The 16,722-nt window shown below is 46.7% G+C and overlaps 1 protein-coding gene across 1 annotated transcript in view; it reads left to right on the forward strand.

Annotated features, from left to right (window-relative positions):
• Positions 1-5,156: 5,156 nt before the first annotated feature.
• LOC134895377 (guanine nucleotide-binding protein subunit alpha-14) overlaps positions 5,157-16,722 on the forward strand; it is a 338,140-nt gene continuing 326,574 nt past the window's right edge. Inside the window, exon 1 of the mRNA XM_063913833.1 lies at positions 5,157-5,916. Coding sequence (XP_063769903.1) covers positions 5,796-5,916 — 121 coding nt within the window. The 5' untranslated portion in view covers positions 5,157-5,795. The remainder of the gene's footprint in view (positions 5,917-16,722) is intronic.

The raw sequence follows: 16,722 nt of genomic DNA on the forward strand, positions 1-16,722 counted from the left end.
AAAACCGAATCCGCTCATCACTAATATTAACATGAGCTATTGATGACTTGTGCCACATTTATGTGCAGTAACCATAAGCTAGCAACTCATGTCAGCACTGCCAGGTGGCATTTACAGATGTCTCTCATTTCTGAGTGTGTGCTTGCTTATACACTACAGAATCTACAGTATATACAATTGGTCACACTACAGGTGATATATATGTCATCTATAGGTGTTACAATTTATATTAATAGCTACCTATTGGAATATTGATGTACAGATTTTAGGTCTTTAGTTTTTGATAGTTAAATGCATTCCAAAATTGTGTGTTCTATATTAAGAAAATGTGATGAGACTCTTTCAGGCTCAGCAGCCACTGGTCACCTTTTACCATGCTGGGAACAATAGGTAGCTGCAGTGGGCACCCCCCTCCGTCCCAAAAACATCTGCCACACTCTCCCTCCGTCTCCCCCATTGTTGCTGGGTGACTGATCCGTATCTGCACCCTCCTCATTCTAGCTCCTCATCATCACCTCTTCCAGAAAGGATATTCCGGCTGTAAGGAGCACTCTTTCCCCACTGCAGCCTCATCCGTCACAGGATGGGGGAAGTACCAGGAGCTGCTCCAGGCTGCGGACCTCACCATTTTTTAAGTGGGAGGGGCATAACTAAGTGGGAGGAGTAAGAGTAGAGAGGGGAAGAGTCAGTATTAATTTTTAATCCGCCCCCCCCCCTAAAGCTAAAGTCTAGATCCGCCACTGGGTGTTCTGTGAAGGTTTTAACAACACGGGATTTTTGCAGGGGCGGCAATGTGAACATGGTATTAGTGTCGGCAGGTTAGTGATTTAAAAAGTAACTTCCCTGCCTTCCAGCGGAAAATCAGGATGCTTACTACATAACCCACCTGCTGTTGCTAGGTGGCAATCCTCCCGGCGAACAAATATAGTGGTCAGTTGGCACCAACACAATGCTCTACTGAGTTATTAATATTATGTATAATTATACAGATTATAAGGCCTTCAGTGCTGTTGAAACCACAGTGTTCCAATTTCTGGTACACCAAGGTAAAAATATGGAAGAAACTATTTTTTTTTTTTATGAATTAAAAGTAAACATTAACTTATGTCAAGATTCATCATTTCCATGTTGTATGGCTCAAAATCTATGCAAGCAGTTGAATGAGTGAAAAGGTACTGTAAATAAAAATATAGAAGTCTCACAAACTGAGTTGGATTAAGACCCTGGACTATGGGGCTGATTCAGGTTGGATCGCAAATTATTACGATCGCCCCGCAGGCACACTTTCTGCGGGGGGTGGGGAGCGCAGAAAATGTGATGTGATTAACAGGAAGAGGCTGGGCTGTGTGCGTGTGTGGGGGGGGGGGAACGCCCCGTTTCCAGGGCAGATACGGAGCGTTGCGGGAGGTGGTGCGAACGGGGGCGGAGGCAGCCAAACGGGGGCGTGATCATTCGCCGGCAGGAGCCGTCCTCAGTTTCTGATAACAAGCAGAGATTGCGATGCATTTGCAATTTCTGCTTGTTGAACAGGGGGATGTGGCGGCCAGCATGCTGGGTAGCCTTGCCCAGCGATGGGCGGCCCCCAGTATGCGATCCAAAGGATTGCAAATTCTGCTAATTAGCAGAATTTACAATCCTTAAGGCTCGTATTCATGGGCAGATCAAGGGAGAGATGTGTGCTGAGCGAACCTCTCAGCACACATCTCTCCCCTCACTCAGCACAGCGTGATGTGTGCTGAGCGTGCGGGGTGAGACGGGGGGGCTGCTCATTTCACCCAGCGGGTGAAGTGAGCGACCTGCTAGATTGGCATGCATGCAGGCCAGTCTAGCACCAGCGATAGCTATCGCTGTGAGGGGTACACACGGAGTGATCACTGCTTAAAATCTAAGCAATCTAGTCAGCTTGCTTAGATTTTAAGCAGCGATCACTCCGTGAGTACCCCCCTTTACTGATTTAGGCCCTAAGGCTTTATTTAGGAAAGATGCCGGTTTGGGTCCCCTTCCCTTTGTTCATCTAAAAAACAACATTAACATTGACTAGTGTAATCTGGAAGCCTTACTGCCCATTGATCAGGAAACTAGGCTGAGAGGGAATATGGTTCATTAGGTCGACAGTAAAAAGGTCTACAGTTTCTAGGTCGAATTGCACTAGGTCAACAAAAGAAAAAGGTCGACATGAAAATGGTCGACACCTGAAAAAGTCAACATGAGTTTTTTAGGTGTCAATTTATAACTTTTAGTACATGGACCCCCAATTAGAGTACCGTGCCCCCTCGCACGGCTCGCCATGCTTTGGGCAAGGTGCTTTGCTCCACTACTGCGCTTTGCTCGGCACAGGTTAGCATTTCCAATAGTAGATCATGTGGATGGTAAAGTATGAAAAATTATCAAAATAAACAAAAAATAGTGAAAAAATGCATGTCAACCATATGCAACGTCAGCCATTGTCATGTCGACATTTTGGCCATGCAAGTCAACCAATAGTAGTCAACATATTGCCTGTCAACCTTTTTACTGTCGACCTAAAGACCGGATGCCGCCTAGAGGTTAAATAGACGGCTGAAAAGTTAGCATGAGGTTCTCAGTATAGAGATATGAGATGAGGTTGCAAAAGTTTTAACTATCAAAGTTTGAAAACATAGCCCCATTAGCACTCGCTAAAGTGGTTATGTTATCTTTTCAGTATTTAACAAACAGCAGTAAGCTTAGTTTACTGCTGTCTGTAACTGTATTGTTTACGCTATCTATAGATGGAGACAGCAATACAGTCCGGACCCAGCAGCAGCCCTTCCGGATTCAGCGAAGCCTTCCAGGCACTACCGAGTCCTAGCCAGGTGAAAGTGTCATGTGTCTTTGGACGCAGCAGCGGAACACAAAACATGCAGTGGGTGTTGTTCTACTCAAGACGCCTCTTGCTTCATTTACATATTTTGCTACTGCATCCAACTATGAGTCTGGCCCATACCTCCCAACTATCCGAATTTTCGTGGGACTGTCGCGCTGAGCGCTGGCCATGCCCCCATAGTGATGGAAACCGGGGGCGTGGCTCGTGATCGCGGCACTCCCATGAAGCCACACTACCTGATATATAGGTCACGCCCCCTTTTCGTCTGGAGTCCCTCTTTATAATCTTCCAACGTGTGGGAGGTATGCTGACCCATAGGGGAGAATTCAATTGCCATGAGTTGCCATTGCCACGGCGCTTAAACAATGGCAACTACAGCCCAATTTGCACCCCTGCTCGCCCAGAAGTGGTTGCACCCTATGGAATAGCAAGCACTTTTTGAGCGAGATCCCCGTCACCGTAAAGCGCGGCAGTGTCGGGTGAATCCGTCTAGCACATAATTGAATTTCCCCAATAGTTTCCAATAAAATGATCTATGTATTCTTAGCTTTGTAACTCTAAAATAGAGAGGATCTGTGCATTTCTGACAAGGAAACTAGTGTCAGTATTTTACATATTTGTCCAGCATAATTCTATTGAAATCTATTTGTCCCAGTATGCTACCAATGGAAACCATAATCCGGCCTGGATTTTGTTCTGAATTTACTCTGTACACAAAGTAGTTTACAAGCTGTACTAGATTTAACCGACTCTTAGCAAAACTGTGAAAATAACCTGCACATTAAAGAACTGACTTTGCCAAGATAAACATCATAGCTGGTGTTTGTAATATTTGCTTAAAGCAGCATATGATCTTTATATCTGTGTAAATTAGTTAGCCTAGACCCTTCGAGATTGGGTTCCGTATAGTTTGTTGACCTTCATAATGTTGGCATGTTTGGAATGTCGACATAGAGACACTGACCATGTGGACATTCATGATTATTTGCATTCAACAAAAGCAAATAAGGTGTTAGCATGCATTAAACGGGGTATGGAGACAAGGGATGAGAGTGTAATCCTGCCACTGTATAAATGATTGTTGCGGCCACACCTGAAATATTGTGTACAGTTCTGGGCACCACACTGTAAAAAAGATATCTTGGAACTCGAAAGGGTTCACAGGCGAGCCACCAAACTGGTTAAGGGGTTAGAGGCACTGAATTATGAGGAAAGACTTAAAAGGTTAGATACGTTTACACTGGAAAAGAGGTGCCTGAAAGGGGACATTATTATTATTTATAAATACATTAAGGGACAATACAAGGACTTATCAGATGATCTGTTTATCAAAAATACATTACACAGGACACGAGGCTACCCCCTGAGGTTAGAAGAAAAAAAAAATCATACACAACGGAGGAAAGGGTTCTTCACAGTAAGGATTTGGAATTCTCTGCCAGAAGAGGTAGTAATGGTAGACTCACTAAATAAGTTTAAAAATGGATTAGATAAATTCCTAACTGATAGAAATATCCAAGGTTACAGCATCTAAATGATATATAATTTTTATAATACAGGTTGAACTCGATGGACATTTTGTCTTTTTTTCCACCTCACCAACTATGTAACTATGATGTCGCCACTGATAAAATGTCAACATTATTAGAATGTCGTCAAAACAGTGCGCAGCGTCTTCTCTTATCTGGTAGTGGCTCTATGATGGCTCTGGGGGTGTCTTCTAGGTCTGGTGGTCAGGTGATTGTGACTTCCAGGGCTCAAGTAGCAGTTCTGACAGTAACCCTAACCTCCGCTTAGTGCAGAATGTCAACATTACAAATACGCTGGACACACGTGTGGTTTTGATCAAATTGCCCAGACAACACTATATGCATAGAACAAGATGACCAGGAGACCTGACCAAAACCAGATTAGATTGGCACCTGGTATGACCTAGGAAAGCCAGCCAGGTGTCCCAGATAGAGACCACCCTCAAGGTAAGAATAGGCTGGGACCCGTGCCCAGTCCAATCCTAGACCACCCAGCATAGAGAGAATGGTGGCAGCTGATCCTGGAGATTGGATTGGTGTGCTCCCTGTCTTGTGCTGCCATGCTGCCACACCTGTGTCCCCACACACAGTGCATGTGGCCCATTTAGCCCCACACCGCAATGGCTGATAAGAAAGGAGGGAGCATGATAATGGTTATGCCAGTCTGTACCCCCCGGCTCACTCCCCAGGGAGCTATATAATCCCGGCTGTAACCACCCCTGTACGTCCTGTGTGTGTCCCGGGGAAGGTGTGAGGGAGTTTGGGTGAATAGCGTCCTCCTCTCTCAGGAATATGAATCCCAGCAGCAGCAGCAGCAGCAGCAGCAGCAGTTCTGGGAGCAGCCCTGCCCTAGTGCTGGAGGAGGGGGACGTGTGAGGAAAGAGCCGCCCTGCGCCCGCCTCTATTTACTCCAGGAAAAGAAAGATCCTCTCAGTGGCTGCTCCTCGCCGCCCCAGCTCTCTCCCTGCTCCCTGTGGGCTCCTGTCCATCTGCTGGTAGGAGAAGAGACCTCCTTGCAAGTTCCCACCATTCCTCCCCCCTCTCTCCCGTGTGCAGGTCTCCTCCGCTCACGCCACACACAGATGCCTGCAGGAGGGAGTGCTGCTGCTGAGGATCTCTTGTGTGACTGCTAGCAGGACTGCTGCAAAACTTCCCCAGGGCAAGGAAGGACGAGAGTAACAAGGGATTCCTTGGCTTTGTCCAGGTCCCCCTCCCTCCTCTGGATATTATCGGCTGGAACTTTTGCAGGCAGAGAGCTAGGCACCCAGTGGGCACAGTTTCTGTGGGGACCCTGTGCTGAGAGACTCTCCTGCTTTCTGGTTGTTACTTTCCTGCTACCATTGTGTTACCAGGGACTTTGTGAGATCTTGTCCCCTCTTCCCCTCCCCTCCTGATTGTGGTATTTGTCAGGCTGGTTGACGATGGCTGGTTGCTGCCTGTCTGCAGAGCAGAAGGAGTCTCAGAGGATTAATGCAGAGATCGAGAGACAGCTCCGCAGGGACAAAAGGGATGCTCGGAGGGAGCTGAAGCTGCTGCTGCTGGGTGAGTAGTGCTGCTGCTAATGATCTGTAATGAGTAACCCACTGGGATATGCGATCTGTACTGTGAAAATAGCTATGTATTCTGTAGCTGTATTCAGGCTGCAGCAACCTGTAACACTCCAGCTGTTTAGGAGCTGCAAGCAGGCCCTGGTTGCAAGAGCTTGCTGGGAGCCTGGGACTTTTAGTTCCACAGCAGCTGCAGGCAGTGCAATAGCTTGCCCAGGTGTCAGCAGGCAGGGATCTGGACCTAACTTGCAGTGTACATTTTATTTCCAAGTCCCACAGTGAGATAGTGATCAGTGCAAGGTCACAAGACTCAGGAATGGAGCTCTGACCCTTGGACACTCATTACAAAGACTGGAGGTGTCATTTACAATGGGCCAATTCCACTTGCATGTATTGAGTCACTTTAGCACAGTCTGAGCACAGGTTAGCACTTATCATGTGGGCCAGGAAGGCATTGCTGTACTGGAATGAGTCTGGCCTCACACTGGAATAGAGACTGACATGTAGACATATGTGTTTCCTGCTGCAAGTGAGGCGCAGGTGGTCCTGTGACCAGGTTATCCTGTATTGAATGCCTTGTTATATAGAACATGGAAAATATGAAAGCTTACCAAAAACAATGCAGTGCACAATTTTTCTTTGTCCATTGTTTTAATATTAAGCAGTTTTCTCCCTCCCCAATGACATGCAGTGGTGTGTTTGTACTTTTATAATGCTTTAACCTTGTTTCAATTACAAGTTAAAATCAATCGGTGAACACATTACTCTGAGTACTTTGGACCAATCCATTTGCTGGATGTATTGGTGGCTTGGACCATCTTTTTAGCCTGTCATTTCGTCCTCTTCAGTTTGCCTTCTGTTTGGACAGTTGAATGGAGAAGGAATGTTATGATCTAGGCGCCTACTACTTGCACTTTTTCTTGTTTGTACTCCCTGTCTATAGTTTTTTTTTTACTTAAAGGGCAAGGTACACTATAATACTTTACTATGGTGGTCATTCCGAGTTGATCGCAAGCTGCATTCGTTCGCTGTGCAGCGATGAGGCAAAAAAAGGCACTTCTGCACATGCGTATGCGTCGCAATGCACACGCGCGTCGTACTATTACAACAAACAATGTGGTTTCACACAGGATCTAGCGAAGCATTTCAGTCGCACTGGTGGCCGCAGAGTGATTGACAGGAAGAGGGCGTTTCTGGGTGTCAACTGACTGTTTTCAGGGAGTGTTCGAAAAAACGCAGGCGTGCCAGGAAAAACGCAGGCGTGGTTGGGCGAACGCAGGCCATGTTTGTGACGTCAAAACAGGAACTGAACAGTCTAAAGCAGAGGTTCTCAAACTCGGTCCTCGGGGGCACACACAGTGCATGTTTTGCAGGTCTCCTCACAGAATCGCAAGTGAAATAATTAGCTCCACCTGTGGACCTTTTAAAATGTGTCAGTGAGTAATTAATACACCTGTGCACCTGCTGGGTTACCTGCAAAACATGCACTGTGTGTGCCCCCGAGGACCGAGTTTGAGAACCTCTGGTCTAAAGTGATCGCAAGCGCTGAGTAGGTTTTGAGCTACTCAGAAACGGCACAAAAAAACGTTGTAGCCGCTCTGCGATCCTTTCGTTCGCACTTCTGCTAAGCTACAATACACTCCCAGTGGGCGGCAGCATAGCGTTTGCACGGCTGCTAAAAACAGCTAGCGAGCGATCAACTCGGAATGACCACCCATGTAATGTAGTGTGTCGTCCAGTTAAACATCAGCCTTTGAGAGATGGCAAGTGCTTAGAAGCATAGAGAAACCGGTAATAATATCCAGTACATGGAACTTATGAGATAACTTGTCTGAGGGTTTCTGGTCTATGTTGACAGTTGTGTTGGAATATTATGTATGTGTGCATGAACTACAAAGTAGATGTTCCTCTCTTTATGGAAGGGCTGTCCAAGCAGTCCCAGTGTGTGTGTGTGTGTGTGTGTGTGTGTGTGTGTGTGTGTGTGTGTGTGTGTGTGTGTGTGTGTGTGTGTGTGTGTGTGTGTGTGTGTGTTTTTAAACCAGTACATCATGTAAGGAAATAAATAAAATCAAATTAAGATGGAATGTTTCCATTGTCACTTGGAAGGCATCAAAGAGAAAGCAGCATGCCCTATATTTAAATGGGAACATTGCCTTCTGTGCTTTTTGGCCATATGTTTAGTCTTACTAGTTTCTTTACATTTCCCTCGGATATGTCACATCCCTGTACATCGGATGCAACTGTATTCAGAATCGGTTTGTTGTTGGCATATAACACACATCTCAGACTCTCTCTTCCATCACACTTTTCTCTATCGTCCTAGTGGATGCTGGGGTTCCTGAAAGGACCATGGGGAATAGCGGCTCCGCAGGAGACAGGGCACAAAAAGTAAAGCTTTTCCAGATCAGGTGGTGTGCACTGGCTCCTCCCCCTATGACCCTCCTCCAGACTCCAGTTAGATTTTTGTGCCCGGCCGAGAAGGGTGCAATTCTAGGTGGCTCTCATAAAGAGCTGCTTAGAGAAAGTTTAGCTTAGGTTTTTTATTTTACAGTGATTCCTGCTGGCAACAGGATCACTGCAACGAGGGACAGAGGGGAGAAGAAGTGAACTCACCTGCGTGCAGGATGGATTGGCTTCTTGGCTACTGGACATCAGCTCCAGAGGGACGATCACAGGTACAGCCTGGATGGTCACCGGAGCCGCGCCGCCGGCCCCCTTGCAGATGCTGAAGTAAGAAGAGGTCCAGAATCGGCGGCTGAAGACTCCTGCAGTCTTCTAAAGGTAGCGCACAGCACTGCAGCTGTGCGCCATTTTCCTCTCAGCACACTTCACACGCAGTCACTGAGGGTGCAGGGCGCTGGGGGGGGGGGCGCCCTGGGAGGCAAATGAAAACCTATTAAAAGGCTAAAAATACCTCACATATAGCCCCCAGAGGCTATATGGAGATATTTAACCCCTGCCTGGATTCACAAAATAGCGGGAGACGAGCCCGCCGGAAAAGGGGCGGGGCCTATCTCCTCAGCACACGGCGCCATTTCCTCTCACAGCTCCGCTGGTCAGGACGGCTCCCAGGTCTCTCCCCTGCACTGCACTACAGAAACAGGGTAAAACAGAGAGGGGGGGCAAATTTAATGGCAATATTTTGATATATATAAAGCAGCTATAAGGGAGCACTTATTATAAGGCTATCCCTGTCATATATAGCGCTTTTTTTGGTGTGTGCTGGCAGACTCTCCCTCTGTCTCCCCAAAGGGCTAGTGGGTCCTGTCTTCGTGTAGAGCATTCCCTGTGTGTCTGCTGTGTGTCGGTACGTGTGTGTCGACATGTATGAGGACGATATTGGTGTGGAGGCGGAGCAATTGCCAAATATGGGGATGTCACCTCCTAGGGGGTCGACGCCAGAATGGATGCCTTTATTTGTGGAATTACGGGATAGCGTCAACTCGCTTAAGCAGTCGTTTGACGACATGAGGCGGCCGGACAATCAATTAGTGCCTGTCCAGGCGCCTCAAACACCGTCAGGGGCTGTGAAACGCCCTTTGCCTCAGTCGGTCGACACAGACCCAGACACAGGCACTGATTCCAGTGGTGACGGTGACGAATCAACCGTATTTTCCAGTAGGGCCACACGTTATATGATTTTGGCAATGAAGGAGGCGTTGCATTTAGCTGATACTACAGGTACCACTAAACAGGGTATTATGTGGGGTGTGAAAAAACTACCTATAGTTTTTCCTGAATCAGAAGAATTAAATGACGTGTGTGATGAAGCGTGGGTTGCCCCTGATAAAAAGCTGATAATTTCAAAGAAATTATTGGCATTATACCCTTTCCCGCCAGAGGTTAGGGAGCGCTGGGAAACACCTCCTAGGGTGGACAAGGCGCTAACACGCTTATCTAAACAAGTGGCGTTACCCTCTCCTGAGACGGCCGCACTTAAAGATCCATCAGATAGGAGGATGGAAAATATCCAAAAAAGTATATACACACATGCAGGTGTTATACTACGACCAGCTATAGCGACTGCCTGGATGTGCAGTGCTGGGGTAGTTTGGTCAGAGTCCCTGATTGAAAATATTGATACCCTGGACAGGGACAATATTTTACTGTCGTTAGAACAAATAAAGGATGCATTTCTTTATATGCGTGATGCACAGAGGGATATCTGCACACTGGCATCACGGGTAAGTGCTATGTCCATTTCGGCCAAAAGAGCTTTATGGACGCGACAGTGGACAGGCGATGCGGATTCAAAACGGCATATGGAAGTTTTGCCGTATAAAGGGGAGGAGTTATTTGGAGTCGGTCTATCAGATTTGGTGGCCACGGCTACAGCCGGGAAATCCACCTTTCTACCTCAAGTCACTCCCCAACAGAAAAAGGCACCGACTTTTCAACCGCAGCCCTTTCGTTCCTTTAAAAATAAGAGAGCAAAGGGCTATTCATATCTGCCACGAGGCAGAGGTCGAGGGAAGAGACAGCAACAGGCAGCTCCTTCCCAGGAACAGAAGCCCTCCCCGGCTTCTACAAAAGCCTCAGCATGACGCTGGGGCTTCTCAAGCGGACTCGGGGACGGTGGGCGGTCGTCTCAAAAATTACAGCGCGCAGTGGGCTCACTCGCAGGTAGATCCCTGGATCCTGCAGATAATATCTCAGGGGTACAGGTTGGAATTAGAGACAGATCCACCTCGCCGTTTCCTGAAGTCTGCTTTACCAACGTCCCCCTCCGAAAGGGAGACGGTTTTGGAAGCCATTCACAAGCTGTACTCTCAGCAGGTGATAGTCAAGGTACCTCTTCTACAACAAGGGAAGGGGTATTATTCCACTCTATTTGTGGTACCGAAGCCGGATGGCTCGGTAAGGCCTATTCTAAATCTGAAGTCCTTGAACCTGTACATAAAGAAGTTCAAGTTCAAGATGGAGTCACTCAGAGCAGTGATAGCGAACCTGGAAGAAGGGGACTTTATGGTATCCTTGGACATCAAGGATGCGTATCTCCACGTTCCAATTTACCCCTCACACCAGGGGTACCTCAGGTTCGTTGTACAAAACTGTCACTATCAGTTTCAGACGCTGCCGTTTGGTTTGTCCACGGCACCTCGGGTCTTTACAAAGGTAATGGCCGAGATGATGATTCTTCTTCGAAGAAAAGGCGTATTAATTATCCCATACTTGGACGATCTCCTAATAAGGGCAAGGTCCAGAGAACAGCTAGAGATGGGATTAGCACTATCTCAAGAGGTGCTAAAACAGCACGGATGGATTCTGAATATTCCAAAATCCCAATTAATGCCGACAACTCGTCTGCTGTTCCTAGGGATGATTCTGGACACGGTTCAGAAAAAGGTTTTTCTTCCCGAGGAAAAAGCCAAGGAGTTATCCGACCTGGTCAGGAACCTCCTAAAACCAGGAAAGGTGTCTGTGCATCAATGCACAAGAGTCCTGGGAAAAATGGTGGCTTCTTACGAAGCAATTCCATTCGGCAGATTCCATGCAAGAATTTTCCAAAGGGATCTGTTGGACAAATGGTCAGGGTCGCATCTTCAGATGCACCTGCGGATAACCCTGTCTCCAAGGACAAGGGTATCTCTTCTGTGGTGGTTGCAGAGGGCTCATCTATTGGAGGGCCGCAGATTCGGCATACAGGATTGGATCCTGGTGACCACGGACGCCAGCCTGAGAGGCTGGGGAGCAGTCACACAAGGAAGAAACTTCCAGGGAGTGTGGTCGAGCCTGGAAAAGTCTCTTCACATAAACATTCTGGAACTAAGAGCAATCTACAATGCTCTAAGCCAGGCGGAACCTCTGCTTCAAGGAAGACCGGTGTTGATCCAGTCGGACAACATCACGGCAGTCGCCCATGTAAACAGACAGGGCGGCACAAGAAGCAGGAGTGCAATGGCAGAAGCTGCCAGGATCCTTCGCTGGGCGGAGAATCACGTGATAGCACTGTCAGCAGTGTTCATCCCGGGCGTGGACAACTGGGAAGCAGACTTCCTCAGCAGACACGATCTTCACCCGGGAGAGTGGGGACTTCATCCAGAAGTTTTCCACATGCTAATAAACCGTTGGGAAAGACCAATGGTGGACATGATGGCGTCTCGCCTCAACAAAAAACTGGACAGGTATTGCGCCAGGTCAAGAGATCCGCAGGCAATAGCTGTGGACGCGCTGGTAACACCTTGGGTGTACCAGTCGGTGTATGTGTTTCCTCCTCTGCCTCTCATACCAAAGGTATTGAGAATCATACGGCAAAGCGGAGTAAGAACGATACTAGTGGCTCCGGATTGGCCAAGAAGGTCTTGGTACCCGGAACTTCAAGAGATGGTCACGGACGATCCGTGGCCTCTACCTCTGAGAAGGGACCTGCTTCAACAGGGTCCCTGCCTCTTTCAAGACTTACCGCAGCTGCGTTTGACGGCATGGCGGTTGAACGCCAGATCCTAAAAGGAAAAGGCATTCCAGAAGAAGTCATTCCTACCTTGATTAAGGCAAGAAAGGAAGTCACCGCGAAGCATTATCACCGCATTTGGCGGAAATATGTTGCGTGGTGCGAGGATCGGAGTGCTCCGACGGAGGAATTTCAACTGGGTCGTTTCCTACATTTCCTGCAATCAGGATTGTCTATGGGTCTCAAATTGGGATCTATTAAGGTTCAAATTTCGGCCCTGTCAATATTCTTCCAAAAAGAATTGGCCTCAGTCCCTGAGGTCCAGACTTTTGTCAAAGGAGTACTGCATATACAGCCTCCTGTGGTGCCTCCGGTGGCACCGTGGGATCTAAATGTAGTTTTAGATTTCCTCAAATCCCATTGGTTTGAACCACTAAAAAATGTGGATTTGAAATATCTCACATGGAAAGTGACTATGTTACTGGCCCTGGCTTCCGCCAGGAGAGTATCTGAACTGGCGGCTTTATCTTTATAAAAGCCCTTATTTAATTTTCCATTCGGATAGGGCAGAGCTGCGGACGCGTCCGCATTTTCTCCCTAAGGTGGTATCAGCGTTTCACCTGAACCAGCCTATTGTAGTGCCTGCGGCTACAAGCGACTTGGAGGACTCCAAGTTGTTGGACGTTGTCAGAGCTTTAAAAATATACATTTCAAGGACGGCTGGAGTCAGAAAATCTGACTCGCTGTTTATACTGTATGCACCCAACAAGTTGGGTGCGCCTGCTTCTAAGCAGTCGATTGCTCGTTGGATTTGTAACACAATTCAACTTGCACATTCTGTGGCAGGCCTGCCACAGCCTAAATCTGTTAAGGCCCATTCCACAAGGAAGGTGGGCTCATCTTGGGCGGCTGCCCGAGGGGTCTCGGCATTACAACTCTGCCGAGCAGCTACGTGGTCAGGGGAGAACACGTTTGTAAAATTCTACAAATTTGATACCCTGGCAAAAGAGGACCTGGAGTTCTCTCATTCGGTGCTGCAGAGTCATCCGCACTCTCCCGCCCGTTTGGGAGCTTTGGTATAATCCCCATGGTCCTTTCAGGAACCCCAGCATCCACTAGGACGATAGAGAAAATAAGAATTTACTTACCGATAATTCTATTTCTCGGAGTCCGTAGTGGATGCTGGGCGCCCATCCCAAGTGCGGATTATCTGCAATACTTGTACATAGTTATTGTTAACTAATTCGGGTTATTGTTTAGGGAGCCATCTTTCAGAGGCTCCTCTGTTATCATACTGTTAACTGGGTTTAGATCACAAGTTGTACGGTGTGATTGGTGTGGCTGGTATGAGTCTTACCCGGGATTCAAAATCCTCCCTTATTGTGTACGCTCGTCCGGGCACAGTACCTAACTGGAGTCTGGAGGAGGGTCATAGGGGGAGGAGCCAGTGCACACCACCTGATCTGGAAAAGCTTTACTTTTTGTGCCCTGTCTCCTGCGGAGCCGCTATTCCCCATGGTCCTTTCAGGAACCCCAGCATCCACTACGGACTCCGAGAAATAGAATTATCGGTAAGTAAATTCTTATTTTCAGCTGTCATCATATTGTAATGAAAAAAGACCAAGTAAATTACTTGGTAAATGTTGAAGAAGGTCATGCAGTATACAAGTGTTTAAACCTTTGTATGGTGTTATGCATATTCATTTTATGTTATTGTCATTATAATCCATAGAGAGATTTAACATCAGGCTTAATGCTCTTATTGTTTACGCATCAGCCAGGTAGCAATAGTATAAAGGAGATGGTATCGGGATGCAGGCAGTCAGAATAGAGACAGCGGCATCCTGACGATTACTTGGTAAGTATACTAGCCCTAGGGGGATATCCAATTAGCCCCGGTTTTTTACCGGCGCTAATTGTCCCACCGGGGGCTATCTAATTAGCCCCGATAAACCGCTGCACGCGCCGGCTTATCAGGGATTTTGTTTCGCCTGCCTCCGGCAGGTGAAGCAGAATCCCCGGAAGCAGCCCCGTTTTTGTCCGAAAACGGGGCTTTCACCCGAAAACACCCAGGTTTCACTGAACCTGAGTGTTTTCGGGAGAAAATATTTTTTTTTTCACACGCGATTTAACAGGATAGCCTGTAAAAAAAAAAAAATATAAAAAAAAAAAAATCTGTGAAACATCGGAAAAAAAAGTCAGATTAACGGCCATTTTTCGGACCCAATGTTTTAATGGGGATAATTGAATATCCCCCCTAATCTTTAACCTACCTTACGCTAACTCTCCTTGCCTGCAGCCTGACCCTAACCTCATCCCTCAAACTTTGAGTGACTATGAGCAATTCAGTCTACGCGTCTCCACTTCAGGCAAAATTTTCGTAACTAGACATCCATTTGTATAAGATGTTCATGAATGATGTGAGAGCTCTAGAGAGATAGAGCTTGTATTGAAATTCAATGGTCCAACGTTCTGGATCCAGTTTCATCTACACCCTTGCTATTTAGCCACTTTGACATGTGGCTGTGTGGATCATTATTTAAATGTCATGCCCCTTGTTTATGCTCATTGTCACTACTGCCCAAAAAAAATAAAAAATACTTTACTATGAATTTACTACTACAGTACATTTGCCTCCTCGATGAGTGTGGTTAGAGTGAAACTCCTGAGTCTTATAAACTTTAATAAGACAGAGGGCCCTCAGCGATCTTAAAAGGTGTACCCTTTTTACAAAAAATGGGAACCGTATATTATGCTTTCATGCAGTAGTTTGAATCCACAACATAGTTTTTGTTATGTCAGCTGACTTGATCATTGCTTCCCTATTATCTTTTTGTTTACACAACTCCTAAAGTATTTGCCTTTTATATACAAGTGTTTTATGAGATTTCTCATTAGCAATTCACTTTTATTGGTTCCACTTAATCTTCAAATTTTGTGTTTATGTAAGGTTATACATGCCTCCAATTTGCATAGGTGGACATCCGATTTCCTAGCCCCTAATTTCAGGGTGGCAGGGGGTCAGAACAAAATAGAGAAGGTGGGGCCAGACAGAGTTGAGCGCTGATGACCAGGCATATTCTGGGTCCAATAAACTTGTTCTTGCATAATGAGGGAAAGATACAGATGCGTTGAGAGCAATTGCAACTGCTAATTTATGAGGAGGATGGGGCGAAGTGAAAAGGTTGTGGAGTATGAGGAGAAGAAAATTGTAGATACTGTAGGATCAAAATGAAGAGAAGGTGGCACAGATTGTAAGGGAATAAAATTTTAGAACCCAGCAGAGAAATTAGTAAATTGTTTATGATTTCTTCAGAGATGATCTGTAGCAGCAACTTTCAGAGAGAAGTGGTTGAAAATCAGGAACGTATGCAACCTCTCCTCCTTTTTTCAGTTGGGGGGAAATGGAGAACACTGGACCTAATTCAGTAAGGATTGCAAATTCTGCTAAGGGCCTCCCATCACAGGGCAAGGCGCCCAGCATGCTATCAGGTCCCGCCCCAAGCACACTGAAATTGTGGTTGCACCACAATTTCAGCATGATTGCAAAAGATGAGGTAGCCTCCTGCCGCCATTTTTTTGATCGCAGCGGCTGGCTCAGGCAAAACAACCCAGTCAGGCTGGGACAGGCAAAACAACCCAGCACTCAAATGGGGATCCAGTTATGTGTCACAATACCTCCCCCCCTACATGCCGAAGCCTCACAAACCCGACAGTCGGCATGCCGACTAAAAGGGACTATTTCTGTGTGGGAGTACCAACAAGTGTTGTATCTGAGAGCCTTATGGGTGGCCAATATCTTGCTAAGACAAAGCAATCAAAATGTGTATTTACTTTGTATATTGCAATTTTTGACACAGTGGGATTTCTGGCAATTCCCTTAACATGCCATCAGACCTCCCCTTACGTTCGTTACATGTCCATCAGCCTCTCTCACTGAGCTTCTCAGAGACTCGGAGAACATTACACTCCTGCCTCCTCTGGTGTGCTGTGTGACTTCCCTGCGGTGTGCAGAGGCGGTCACATGATGAGGAATTTGGCTGCTCTTGGTCTCTTTTTTTTTTTTATTCTCTGCTTTTATTACAAAGCTGATAAGTCTGAGAGCAGCTGGCAGGGAGCCAATCCACCCTGCCAGTGCAAATCTCCTACACTTCTCCCCAAATCAACCCCTGCCACCTGTCGCCAATTTCAAAGAGCCATCGGTTGCCCAACGCTGGTCTTATCTGTGATTGTGACTTGTGATGTCGATAGTTTATGTAAGTATTTAACATTTTATGCAGCGCCAGCATATTCCATAGCTCTTTCCCTACTTTGATTAATAAATAAATTACACAGCGCTTAACAGAGTATGTAATCATTCATATCAGTGGAGTTTACAGAATAACTATTTTAAAATCATACCCAGTTCTG

Source organism: Pseudophryne corroboree, chromosome 1, assembly GCF_028390025.1.
Source record: "Pseudophryne corroboree isolate aPseCor3 chromosome 1, aPseCor3.hap2, whole genome shotgun sequence".
Taxonomy (NCBI): domain Eukaryota; kingdom Metazoa; phylum Chordata; class Amphibia; order Anura; family Myobatrachidae; genus Pseudophryne; species Pseudophryne corroboree.